The following is a 13,980-nucleotide window of genomic DNA, read 5'->3' on the forward strand; positions in this document are numbered from 1 at the left end:
ACGTGTGTGTGCGCGCTTTGCTTCCGAAAACAAAGTAGAATCTTGTATTTCATAAAACTCATTTATTAGAGAGAGAGAGAGAGAGAGAGAGAGAGAATGATTCACTTTCTTCCATTGCGCCTTTGTTACTGAGATCATAGGATATGTATCTTAAAGGTCATATACTGTTCGTTCGTTCTTAATGCTAGCATCTCATGATCTGGTTGCCTACGCCCTCACAAACTCGAGATTAATCCAAGGGACGTTTGAAACTGGTAAACGTTACACATTTCGATTGTCAGTTCATTGTTAGTTTCAAGTTGTGCGCCCTTTTCATATTTCGATTCAACTTAGTTTTTGTAAGAGAGATTTTCTGTTTGCCATAACGAAATGTGTTTGCTGACCATCCTTGGAATAGCCGTGTCTTTCTGAAGTAGTAGCCCCTATACTCTTACTCTTGGGATCTTATTCAACTGGCTGGCACGCCTTCCAATTGTTAGTAATCGTAGCCCGCTGATTATGAATTAATGAAACCTTCATTGAATTGTTGTTCGTTGCATCAAGTTTGTTACATCAAGATTTGCTGCTGTGTGCCAATTAGGAAAGTGTATATGTATATATATATATATATATATATATATATATATATATATATATATATATATATATATATATATATATATATATATATATATTCACAAATATATTGTATAATATACAATTTTTATACCTTGGGAATAACTTGCACCCAAGTCACGTGTGTGTAAGAAGAGAACTTGATAATGAGTCAAATGTTGCATACTTTCCAGTTAGAGATCGGTTGATATCGATTCTAAGTATAGAGCCTGAATTTCTACAAGTAAAGTCGGTATCACCTTACATCTTCTTGATGGCCCAGTGGTCAAAGTCACTGTCTATGGTTGTTTCTAAACCAGGAAACGGTTCGAATCCTGCCTGTGACAAAGTGCTTACCAGTTATAATTCTCCTTGGGTGTAAGATTGTTCCCGAGGTATAGTGATTTGGGTATTAAACAATATTTGTGGTTTAATATCTCCGTTGAAATGAGGACTGCAACTAATAAGTCGATTAACTCCCCACTTACATATTTTTATACTTTGAATCCTTTACAAGGTGTCACGCATATCCCAAATTAACTTTCTCCATTAACATGAATTCTGCACGCTTTGTTTTCACATGTTTTAGCCTAATTGAATTAAGAGGTTTTCTCATCCTCTATGCGCTTTAGTAAAAAATATCAATAATAACGGTAGTGAAACGTCTAGCAGAATATGATATGGCAACGCTCACCCCAGGGCGCAGTAGAATCATTTGAACCACTTCAGATTTCATTCGTGAACATTTGCTCCCAGTATGCAGTGGAGTCACTGCGCTATTCTACACACTTTTTATTTTTCCGTTAAAGGAAACTATTGTGACGGCTTTGTCTGTCCGTCTGCATTTTTGCTGTTCGCACTTTTTCTGTCGATCTTAAAATCTAAAGAGGCTAGAGGGCTGCAAATTGGTATGTTGATCATCCACCCTCCAATCATCAAACCTACCAAATTGCAGCCATTTAGCCTCAGTAGTTTTTATTTTATTTAAGGTTAAAGTTAGCCATATTCGTAATCCTGGCACTGCTATAAGTACCAACACATCCCACCACTGGACCGTGGCTGAAAGTTTCATACAGCATTATACAACGAAGAAACTTCGGTACATTTTTTTTTTTTTTTTAACATTGACTATACCAACCTGGTCAAGAAGGCTTATTGCCCACATACAAATATGTTTTAATCGGCTTATGTGAGTCTTGGTTGATGGAATTTTCGTGTGTTCTGGTGCTTTTTGGTCAGCTTTCCTTTGAAAATGTATTAATTGGACGCTCCATCATTACATGCTTTATTTATAAATAAAACGTTATTGCTTCATTACAATGGTACCTTTGGTTAGTTGGAGCTTTAAGAGGATTCATGGTGACCATAAAAGGAAAGTAAAAAGATGCATCAAGAACTTTCTGTCAGGCGTCGACATCTAATGCAGATTTAATGCGAGTGAGGGGGAATTCCAAGGGATACTTGGCAGTAAGTAACTTGTTTTGATCTTGCTTCCAACGAGAAGGCGCCTCTTTGTACCGGGACTGGTTTGTTAACGCGGTGCCGTGGCGACTGCAAAGAAATCACTTTTTCCTCGTTTGCATATCACGAGTTTATTTCCTGCTTGAGTAGCACGCTGCTCCTTCACTTTCTGGTATTCAAATTTCTAGAGATCTCTCTCTCTCTCTCTCTCTCTCTCTCTCTCTCTCTCTCTCTCTCGTTATAAAATACAGCTAGAGTGTAATTTGTACATTTAATTTAATTTATTGAACGAGTATGCGACTCCGCTACCTGGCTCGGCTTTGCATTAACTTTCGATGAAAAAGTTAAGTATACCTTAGTTTAACCAAACCACTGAGCTGACTAACAGCTCTCCTTTCGATGAAAAGCCAATTGTGCATCTTAGCAAAAAATGTATTAAAACAGTTCATGGTATTTAAAATCTGTATTAAAAAAATAAACAATTAGTGTGAGAGTATCGCGTTTGGGGAATCTTAATGTAAAAAAGTAGTTAGAATTGTGCTTGAAACACCTGAATGAATATATTTTTAGCTGATGTCTGAGCTGAGCATGTTTCTTCCAGTGACGTCATCCAGCAAGAATGGTGCTCTATAGTCAATGCTGTATGAGTCTCCGTCCGTCTCTTTACATTTTGTTTTGAAAAATTTTCCCCTTTATTTTAACATGAAAATTTCTCCCTTGATTTGTCATTAAAATGCTGAATTTTTACATATATGCTAAGCAGTGCGGATGATATTACATAATATCTGTTAATAACATGGCACACACTTAAAGTTTGTACAATGACCACATACTTCATCGTGAAAAGACAGCGTCAAGTTCTGTCGAACACGTAAAATTCTGCTCTCTGTAGCTGTCAACATGAACAAAGGTTTGCTTCGAAAATTGCAATTACAATTTATTAAGTTGTAGAGCAAAGAAAACAGATGTGGAATTGAAGGGATTGCTTTGACATTTAACTGGATGGTAAGCGTTCAACTATCTGTAAGGTGTCATTTCCAAGACGAACATTTTTGATGATATGAATGTTGTCGGTTTTCCAGACTTTAGATCTTTGCTCCATGGTTGTGTTAGTTTTAGATGTGTGAGCCTCTTGTCGTTTTTTGTGCTCGTTTGTTTTAGTAACATTAGTTCAGTTTTACTCGTCATCACATAAAATTATGTTCTCCATGTTGCTTTGTAAGTTGTGTAATTTATTCTCATTTTAACCATGATGATGTTCATTAGGATTTTCTCCGTTTGTGTTTTATTTTTAACTCAATATTGAGCTATCAAGGATTTAATTTCGTGGCTTGAAAACAGGAGCGACCTGTATTTCAGCTTTAGATGTAGAAAGAGAATACTTGTTCATTTTCTTAACTCAGACCTCGAGAGCGAAGTTATATAAACCGTTGCCGTTTTTGTGAATGTTATTTTTCCTGTTCTTCGTCCCTAGCTTTCGGCGTGAATTTATGTAGGGCTCTTAAACACGCTCATCTGCATAGGCATGATAAACTCCTCTCGATTTTTTAGTAATAAAATTTTTTACACAAGTCGGGGGGGGGCGGGTAGTAGCTTGGCTTTTAAAGCTGAAGTCTCTCTCTCTCTCTCTCTCTCTCTCTCTCTCTCTCTCTCTCTCTCTCTCTCTCTCTCTCTCTCTCTCTCTCTGTTGGATGACGGGTTTTAAGGAATTCCAATAAGTCATGTATATTGTTGAATGAGTTAAACTGTTTGTTTTTTCCATGAACAAGTAACATGCTTAATTTGTAAGATAGATGCCCTTTTGATATGAGGGTTAAATGCCTCATAAAAATCTTCAAATAGAAACCTGTACTTTTGGTAGGGTTATAAGGAATTGTAGCCGGAATTTAATGTATTTCCTATATAAGGTTAAGGTTCATGACTTTTCATGTATTGTCATTCAGTAGAGATTTTTCACGTCTTGATTTTAGTTTTCTGTAAAAGAAAACTGTTGAGTTGGCTGTTTGTCTGTCCATCCGCACTTTTTCTGTCCATCCTCAGATCTTAAAAACTACTGAGGCTAGAGGGTTGCAAATTGGTACGTTGATCATCCACCCTCCAATCATCAAACACCAAATTGCAGCCCTCTAGCGTCAGTAGTTTTTATTTTATTTCAGGTTAAAGTTAGCCATGATCGTGCATCTGGCACTGCTACAGGTGCCAACAACACAGGCCACCACCTGGCCTTGGCATAAAGTTTCATTGGCCGCAGCTGAGAGTTTCATGCAGCATTATACTCTGTACAGAAAACTCAGTTGCACCAAAGAAGCTTCGACACATTTTTACTTGCTTGTATAATGCTATGGATCACTGTCTGTGAATACAGATATTTCTTTTTATGGTTTTGTAGTCAAGTTTAGTCAGTCTTTGCCTTCAGGTTCTGCCGTTCAGTACTCCTTCTTCCTGTTGAGACAGCTTGGATTGTATATTTACACTGTTTTTAATTGGCTGCTTTCCGATAGTACTAGACATCGTAATATGATTTCTGAGAAGATACCTGTCCCATTTGGTTTTCACACAGTGACACAACACACTCAGTTTTCCTCTGCCTTCTCCAGGTTCGAGCTTTCATGTCTAACTGTGGTGTTGTGTTAAAGAGAGAGAGAGAGACAGAGAGAAAAAGTAAGTATACCTTAGTTTTACCAGACCACTGAGCTGATTAAGAGCTCTCCTAGGGCTGGCCCGAAGGATTAGACTTATTTTACGTGGCTAAGAACCAGTTGGTTACTTAGCAACGGGACCTACAGTTTATTGTGGAATCCGAACCACATTATAGCGAGAAATGAATTTCTATCACCAGAAATAAATTCCTCTAACTCTTCATCAGCCGGCCGCGGGAATTGAACTCCAGCCCATCGAGTGACAGTCCGAAGTTCAACCGGCTCAGCCAACAAAGGGCTGAGAGAGAGAGAGAGAGAGAGATTGTAGGAATATAAAAAGTAAATTGTGAATGGAATCGCCTTTTTTTTAATATCAAAATTAACATATACAGTACCTCCTTGTAAGTGAAAATTTAGGTCACAGGTAAGCTGATTACCTTTGAAGCATAGTACTGTGATAGTTCACTAAATATCAATTAAGTTGACCTCTGACTTAATGTCATTAGCTGTGTTCTGGAAAATATGCGATAGATAGACCATATTGAACTGACATGGGTGGCAGGATATTCTGTATTGTTGATGGAAAACTTGATCGATCAATTACCGTTTTCAGTAGGGATAAGGAGAATTTGTTTGTACGGAATATGCATGGTGGAAAAATGTAGAAAAATAGTTTTTGATAGGCCTTTGCAAAGAATATAAGTGAATGCATTAAATTATGTCTTAGTGCATCGTATAATATCCTTACACATGTAACTTGTATTCATCAGTTTCAATTTCATTTTATAAACGTGTATTGGAAAACAATTACTGTATATACTTCTTAACTGAGGTGTTTTACCATTTCGTTAAGTGATCTGTTTTACCTCTTGTTCTGTGAAAAAATAATTAAATCTGAAGTCCACATTTCCCAAAATTTGAATAATGAAATAGGCTGTGGGTTGATGCTGGTGCATAAAAGACTGATTCATTTAGGATCCATGTTTTTTCAACTGCTGAAAAGGAAAAAGTGAACAATTCCCTCGCTTATGATCGTACCTTTTTTTGTTTGATCGAGAACCAGGGAAATACGAGTTTAATCTCTTACGTCAGCAGCTTCATGTTGATTTTGTTCGTTTAATAATTGATTTTATGGTTTCCTATAATTTGAGAAGCCTTAACATTCTGGTTTGGACTGGTTCATGCTGCTTTCGAAACCCCAAAACCAAGTTAAACTGCAGTCGTGAAAATGGATGAAAATACAGTAAACCCCCCGTATTTGCGGGATGTGAACCTCACACCCCCACGAATAGCTAAAATCTGCAAATACTTAAAACCCCTCTAAAAACACTTAGAACTGCCTATTTTGATAGGTTAAACACAAGAAAAACCCTCAAAAAATGCTGATGCTGGAGTATTTTAATAGTTTTATCACAAAAAGTGCATCAGTCATGAAAATGAGATACAGTAATTAGTGAATATTTCTGAGTGAAGAATACCCCGAATGGGCAAATTTCCCATAAATAATGGGTAGATACGTTCCACAGAGAAATCTGTGAGTATGTGAGTCCTCGAATCGTGAGAACGCAAATATGGGGGGTTTACTGTAGTAAGATTGAATGCTCGCTTCTTATGTACATCCTTATGCAAGTTTTAATATGGAGGTTATAAATTTTGTAATGAAATTATTTTGTCATGTTGCTTTATCAGCTATTGATAACATTAGCAGCAGGTGGTGGGTAATAGAAACATAATTTTTCAATAAGTCATATATGATGATACATGGCAGGGGCTTTGTTATGTCATATTATGAGTGCATGCTTGAATTCATTTCAGACTTTTAATTGTATATAAATCATTGTCGTGCAAGGTACAATGTCATGATAATGATGTCATTAGAGGCCTTTTATATATTATATTATGAAGCGTTTCATAAATTGCGAGGTATAAATGCATCTGCTTTTTTATTTAATAGGCTGTGTTAGAAATGTTGGTTAATGTGTTGCTGTTGTTATTCCCATCCACAGAATGGTCTGAATGCCCTCCACTTGGCCAGTAAAGAGGGACATGTTCATGTTGTCACAGAACTGCTGCAGCGTGGCGCCAGTGTCGATGCTGCCACCAAGAAGGGTAACACTGCTCTCCACATTGCCTCCCTTGGTAAGTATTTACATTTTCTGTTGAGGCACAATGCCCATGTGTACACTATGTGGTTTGCATTTGAAACCATCCCGGAAATTGGCCCTTATCTAACACAGATTATTGGTCATGGAACAGCCACTAAATGAAATTGTTTACTGCATTATTTGTAATGCGCGAGTCATTTCCCATAATACATATTTAAGATAAAACATATCTTAAGTGTGCCCTTCCTTTGGTTACATGCTGTTATCATTTCCGGGATTTTTTTCAGCCATATTCACTTTTATCTTTGGAGGATATTATGTCATGATCCCAAGCTCTTATCATGTGTAGGAGTTACTGATATTTTTTAGTTTGTTTATAATATCTTCCCGTTATCTGTCATTGTGCCTGATTAGACTTGGCTTTAGGCATGTGATTTGGTTGACTCTCACTTTGATTACAGTACTCCTTTGAATGCATTTATGATTACAGTAGTTGCAGTGAATACTATATAATTATGTAATTTCATTGAACTCATGGTTCAAGAAATCTTGCTTCATGCATAACATTTTTTAAAAATTGTGTGAGATGATAGTACTGCAAAATCATGGCCTTTGTGTTGTTCTTATGAATGTTTCTCTGTTTCAAATATTAACAGTAAATATAATGAAGGCATGTTTTCTCTATACTTAAAAGGAATGTGAGTTTTGTTTTGTCCATTTTAAGTGCCTTCAATTATGTGTCAAACTAATTAAGCGAGTAGGTTTGTATTTTTCATCTTTAGACAATTGGTCATAATCAGCAGCCAGTCAAAATGTTAAAAAGAATTTTAAAGTTTTTTATTTACTCTTATGCAGTTCATTGGTTCTGGTTTTATATTTATATATAATGAGAGTATTCACAATATTTCATCTAGAATCAAAATTCTTGTTGTATGTAGACATTATATTTATGAAAAAGTAATAGAAGATTCCATTTACTGTATCCGTAAGTTTTTCAGTCTGTGAGTTACCAAGTTGGACAGGTTCTGTAGAGAATGGAGACAAATGCAAGTTACTTAAATCTTTTTTACCCCTATCTCATGATGCACTTTGGTTCTTAATTGTTTTTGCAGCTATTGTAACAAACCATGGCTGCACAACAAGTTTATTTATAAGTAGGAAGGATTTCTGCCTCTCTTTCATGGATGTGTACAAATGCTCTTTTCATATTTAATTTATTTTTTAGAGAAGCCTTTATCAACACTTTTTGTTATATGTACCTTTCGTTTAAAATGATAGCAAGTTACTGTGTACCCAAGTATATCCTTCACTCACGAAAACAGGCTTGTTTATCTCTTGATATAGTGTCAGTAGTGCACTCCATTTGTATAGTAAGGGCTTTCCTTTGATAAAAACAAGATATGATTACTGTTTTACAGCCAGGAAGCTCAAGGCAATTACACTATTGGAGTCTTTATTTTCTTTCAACAGCTGGACAGGAGGAGATAGTCAAAGTGTTGGTGCAGCATCAGGCACTTGTGAACATTCAATCACAGAATGGCTTCACTCCATTGTATATGGCGGCACAAGAGAATCATGATAATGTTGTGCGATTCCTTTTGGCAAATAACGCAAATCAAAGTCTAGCTACTGAGGTAAGGCCACACGTTATATGTCTTTTAGTTCTTTATGCATTTGCAGGGTGAATACTCATGATTTTGATAGTTCTTGTTTGTATGATTTCAAGTAAACTCTCTCTCTTCCCCTGCTTTAGAAATAATCAATGTGTGTGTACATTGTTAAATTTTTTCTTCATGGTTATTGTAAAATGTAGGATTGAAATTATCAAATTTGTCGATATTTACTAGTAACATAATACCATAATTCAGTATTTTAAATGTTAATCAAGTGAAGTAGACCTTATTTTGAAAGGATTTTATAAATGGCAAAGGTAGACCTCTGAGTAACTTCTCTTCATCTCTTCTGAAAAATATTAAGGCTTTCATTAAATGGAAATTTTCACATGTAAAGTTTTATATAATCATCCTTGTATGATTGTGGTATGACTTCACTTTACAGATGTTACAGACAGGCTTCAAGATCATGTTTTTTGTAATGGCAGAGAAAGTCACATTTTTTATGTAACAATTGTAACAGTAAAATTAAGCTGAATTGTCACGTTATATGGATACATAAAGGATCTGCATTCTATGATGCTCGTTTTACCATAAATTCTATAAAAAGATTCATCAATTGTGATTTATGCAGTGAGAGAATCAATATTGATAAGAATATGTGGTATATTATTGTCACTATGGAAATGTAGCTAGTAATTGGTGTTAGGTCATCCAAAAACTATTTAATTTTTAATTAACCAGTGATGATTGTGTTCACTTCTTTATTTTCTGTTTCCTCCAGGATGGGTTCACTCCCCTGGCAGTTGCCCTTCAGCAGGGACATGATAAAGTGGTGGCAGTTCTTCTTGAAAATGATACCAGAGGTAAGGTGCGCCTTCCAGCCCTCCACATTGCTGCTAAAAAAGACGATACCAAAGCTGCAGCACTCCTCCTTCACACAGACCACAATCCAGATGTCACATCCAAATCAGGTTTCACACCACTTCACATTGCTGCTCATTATGGCAATGAAAATATTGCTAATCTCCTCATCCAGCGTGGAGCAGATGTAAACTACATTGCTAAGGTTTGTTTTTTTTTTTTTCTTATTTTAATAAAGTGCACGTAATAATAGCTCTTATAATTAGACACCTGCAATTTTATCTTGTAGTATGTAATTTTCCTGAGATTGTCTTAGTCATAGGGGACATTTTTCTGTAAAAGATGAAAATAGTGAATATACCTTAGCTTTTTATTTTTTTTTACAAATTATTTCATTGAATCTTCGTCATCAAGTTCTTATCACTCTAGTGAGATAAGATTTGATATTAGCATTTTATACAAGTGTAATTGTACCTGAAACGAGAATTATGCTAATGTTTGCATCATATTTTTCATTTTTAAAGAGGCTAGAAGAGTGTACTGAACTAAGATTTATCTTTGTATGGTGTACTGTATTCTTGTAGCTGGTACTAAAAGTAACCATTCTATTTGTACAGCATCAGATTACCCCTCTACATGTTGCTTCAAAATGGGGCAAAGGAAATATGGTATCATTGTTGATAGACAAAGGGGCAAACTATGAGGCCAAGACACGAGATGGCCTGACACCTCTTCACTGTGCTGCGAGATCAGGTCATGAAACTGTTGTTGATATGTTGTTAGAAAAGGGTGCACCAATCACAAGTAAAACTAAGGTATGTGCTTGTTTGATATGCTGGTCTACCTAGGTAATTCACAAAATATTGCTTTCTGTACTTTTATAATGTACTAAAAATTGTTAGGGAACATTGAAAGACTGCATAATTTGAAATTTATATGTACTAGTAAAATTTATCACATAAGTGTATTCATACTAAATTATCAATCTTGTCACTCAGAATGGGTTAGCTCCTCTTCACATGGCCTCACAAGGTGATCATGTTGATGCTGCTCGCATCCTTCTGTACCATAAGGCCCCTGTCGATGATGTGACTGTTGACTACCTTACTGCGCTTCATGTTGCAGGTAAGCTGTGTAAAAGTTGTGATATCACAACTTTTACATACCTTTTGTACCTCCATGCTTTATTTGAGAATCATCTTCATTAATATTTTTGTCGGGATTTTCCTCAAAGAGGTTAGACATAAAATGGGTTATCGTCACTCTCTTCTGTCTTCTGCATTGTCTGTCTGAACTCCCATCTGGTCCAGGTCACCAGCCAGTCTTGTGTCACCTTTCATAATATCTTGCTACTTCCACATCTACTACTGTACTAGTCTGATTAACTCTTTCTTTCACTTTTCATCGCATGTACCATGTGTGGGGAAACTACTTATAGTGTGCCATACAAAGCACACTGGAGATGTTAACTTTGTAGCTGCTCTTTGCCCCCATATCTAATTCTTTCTGCCTTTTATTTTTGATCCATTTCCTTTGGTCCATTCCCACTTTGCTGTCCATCTGTAATTTTATCTGCCACCAGTATTCACCTCTCAGATAAAGACAGATCCTTTGGGCAATACCTGTTAGACTACAAATGTGGCTCATTGGTCTTATTAAACTAATTAATAGCAAATAAGTCATCACGTGTCTAAATCATCTCAGTCTATGAGACTTCAGTGCATTTTCCAGTCACTGGACAACACATCCTTCCACCATTTCTCCTTGCGTGGTATTATCTAACTGCACTCTAATCCTGAATCTTAGCATTTTGTTTCAGCACCTTTTCAAATCTCCTTAATTCTCATTGCCAGTGGCTATGGTTGCTGCATAAAGTATTTGTAGAATTTGAGAATTAATATTTTATTATTTTATTCCTGTGCAGCACACTGTGGTCATGTTCGAGTTGCAAAGCTGCTGTTGGATCGTAAAGCTGATCCAAACTCTCGAGCTCTTAATGGTTTTACCCCATTGCACATTGCTTGTAAGAAGAACAGAATCAAAGTGGTTGAGTTACTCCTCAAGCATGGTGCTAGCATCGAGGCAACCACAGAGGTAAGAATGTTTATATATGTAGTTCATTTCACTGTCTTATTTTAGTATACAGTAATACATGATAATTGTCAGAGTTATGAAATTACAGTAATTCCTTTATTGCGTTCTGCCATAAACAGTCTGAAAAAGTTTTAGATATTCTTTGGTTGAATTTAACCTTTTAATTAATTTTACTTATCCATTACTTACAGTTGAGGATTGAATTTTTTTACTTGAAATTGATTACAACAGATATTTTCCACATTTAACTTCTGTGTAATTTTGTAGAGAGGATTTTTGCACCTTAAAACTACTGGATATTATTAATATTCCTCTTTGATCCCACAGTCTGGTTTGACTCCCCTTCATGTCGCCTCATTTATGGGTTGCATGAATATTGTCATATACCTGATTCAGCATGGAGCCTCTGCTGATGTTCCAACTGTCCGAGGAGAAACTCCACTCCACCTTGCTGCAAGAGCAAACCAGACGGATATTATTCGTATTTTGCTCAGGAATGGTGCACAAGTGGATGCCAGAGCTAGAGTAAGTTAAAGGTTTTGTATAGATTAAAAGATGCTTAAATTTTTTTTGAGGAGTGTTATTGTACTGTATAAGATATACGGTACAGTCTTATTAAATAATTTTTATGTTCATATTTGCATTTTCCAAAATTTTCAGGAGCAGCAAACAGCCCTCCATATTGCATCTCGTTTGGGGAACAGCGATATTGTGGTTCTTTTACTACAACATGGTGCAGCAGTGGATGCCACAACTAAGGATCACTACACAGCCTTGCACATTGCTGCAAAGGAGGGACAAGAAGAAGTTGCAAGTGTACTCTTAGAACATGGGGCTTCTCTTACATCAACAACAAAGAAGGGTTTCACTCCATTACATCTGGCTGCTAAGTATGGTAACATGAAAGTTGCAAGACTCTTGTTACAGAAAGATGCACCTGTGGATGCCCAGGGAAAGAATGGTGTTACTCCACTTCATGTTGCAGCTCATTATGACCACCAGGTGGGGTTTCATCTAGTTACTTACTTTGACACTTTATCGTGACTGACAAATGAGAGAACCGAACAGTAAAGCTTAGTGCTGGGAACTCTTAAGATTCAAGTTCAGATCCTGCTTAGCAGCTGAAGTTCAATTCTCTCATTTAATGGTCAGTTACAATATTCATTTCTTGGCGTCAAAGATGCTACGACCTCAAGACACACTCCAATTTGCCTTGAAAAATTTTGAGGAAAAATGTTAAGGTATCACTTTCACAGGATGAAGGTTTTGTTTTAGTTAGTTTGCAGGGTATATTCAACTGTCTCAATACCTAGAAGCACTGTGACTTTTGATGATACAGCATACAGTATTGATTATTGTAGTGTTTTCAGTTCATTTATTTTAAAGAATAATTTGTTATCTGTTTTCTAATTTAATTAATTTTGTTATTTAGTAGTTTTTTAAGATCATTTATTTTATTTTGAACAGAATATCAAATAACAAAAATGGTATAAACTGCCCAGTTGGTGAGTTTCATCAGAAATTTTTTTGGTCAACAGTGTCTCTGGGGCCACACTTGGTGCAATAATTTAATATTTTTATATTTAAGAATGTGGTCTCAGGCAGCATTTTCTTATTCACAAAGGAAAACTAAAAACCATAATAGGAAATATTAGAAATGGGAAATAAAATTCATTGCAGAGCTATGTTCTTAAAAATGCCTTCAAACACTGTGCGTACCCCTTATCTCCATCAACTTTTATTTACTTCTGTTCTCTCATCTCTCTCTACATAAAATGTCTTTATCCCTTTCTCCTTCCACTTTTTTTTTTTAACTGCCATCCCAATTAGAACAAAATGAAAATAGAATAACGATTAAAATGCATACAATACAGGTACATATTGCAGATATGAAAAATATTATACTTTTTGAAAACTTTACTGTATATATTTTGCACAGTGTTACAATTAAGTTTGCTTAAAGTACCACACAAACATGAGTAGAGAATGCTTGATTGCAATATTGCAATTGTTTACAGGTAAAGTAAGATTTACCTGTAAACAATTTAAACATGCTACACTTTTCTTTATATTAGCTAATACTGTTCCCTAAAATAAGGGTTGTTTGAGGAGAGTGGAAATACCAGTTATTTTGATGTATAACATTTAAGCTACATCTTACAGTGTTGGCTCGTTTACTGTAGTCTACCAGTGAATCTCTGTGACTATGTATATTTTTGTCTTATTATGATGCTTTTATCATTTACTATTTTAACTACGTATACTTTTTACTTCATTCAGAGATCATATACAGTAATTCTGATTACTGTCTGGCAAAGATAATCTTCCTCTGAGGTTAGGATAGGCATATTAAAAATGTAACCTTTGGCCTTGAGGACACTTGGTAAATTTCCATTACCTATTCCAAGAGGAAAAAATAGCGTCTTTGATGCTGGGAAACATGGCACATCACATTCATACAAATCACATGAAAAAGTTATTGTAATGTTAATGAAAATGTATGTATGTATGTTGATATTTTTTACACATTTTATTCTTTCATGATTGAACCCCCCCAGCTAGGTTTGCAAGAACTTTTCCAAAAAATCTAATTTTTTATTTATTTTCTTG

The 13,980-nt window shown here is 35.7% G+C and overlaps 1 protein-coding gene across 50 annotated transcripts in view; it reads left to right on the forward strand.

Annotated features, from left to right (window-relative positions):
- LOC136827934 (ankyrin-2-like) overlaps positions 1–13,980 on the forward strand; it is a 790,256-nt gene that overhangs the window by 426,279 nt on the left and 349,997 nt on the right. For all 50 annotated transcript variants that reach the window (XM_067085443.1, XM_067085453.1, XM_067085409.1 and 47 more), the window contains 8 exons: positions 6,701–6,833; positions 8,270–8,433; positions 9,197–9,481; positions 9,894–10,091; positions 10,275–10,401; positions 11,201–11,370; positions 11,698–11,895; positions 12,031–12,372. In XM_067085443.1, the coding sequence (XP_066941544.1) occupies positions 6,701–6,833; positions 8,270–8,433; positions 9,197–9,481; positions 9,894–10,091; positions 10,275–10,401; positions 11,201–11,370; positions 11,698–11,895; positions 12,031–12,372 (1,617 nt within the window). The remainder of the gene's footprint in view (positions 1–6,700; positions 6,834–8,269; positions 8,434–9,196; positions 9,482–9,893; positions 10,092–10,274; positions 10,402–11,200; positions 11,371–11,697; positions 11,896–12,030; positions 12,373–13,980) is intronic.

Source organism: Macrobrachium rosenbergii, chromosome 42, assembly GCF_040412425.1.
Source record: "Macrobrachium rosenbergii isolate ZJJX-2024 chromosome 42, ASM4041242v1, whole genome shotgun sequence".
Lineage (NCBI taxonomy): Eukaryota > Metazoa > Arthropoda > Malacostraca > Decapoda > Palaemonidae > Macrobrachium > Macrobrachium rosenbergii.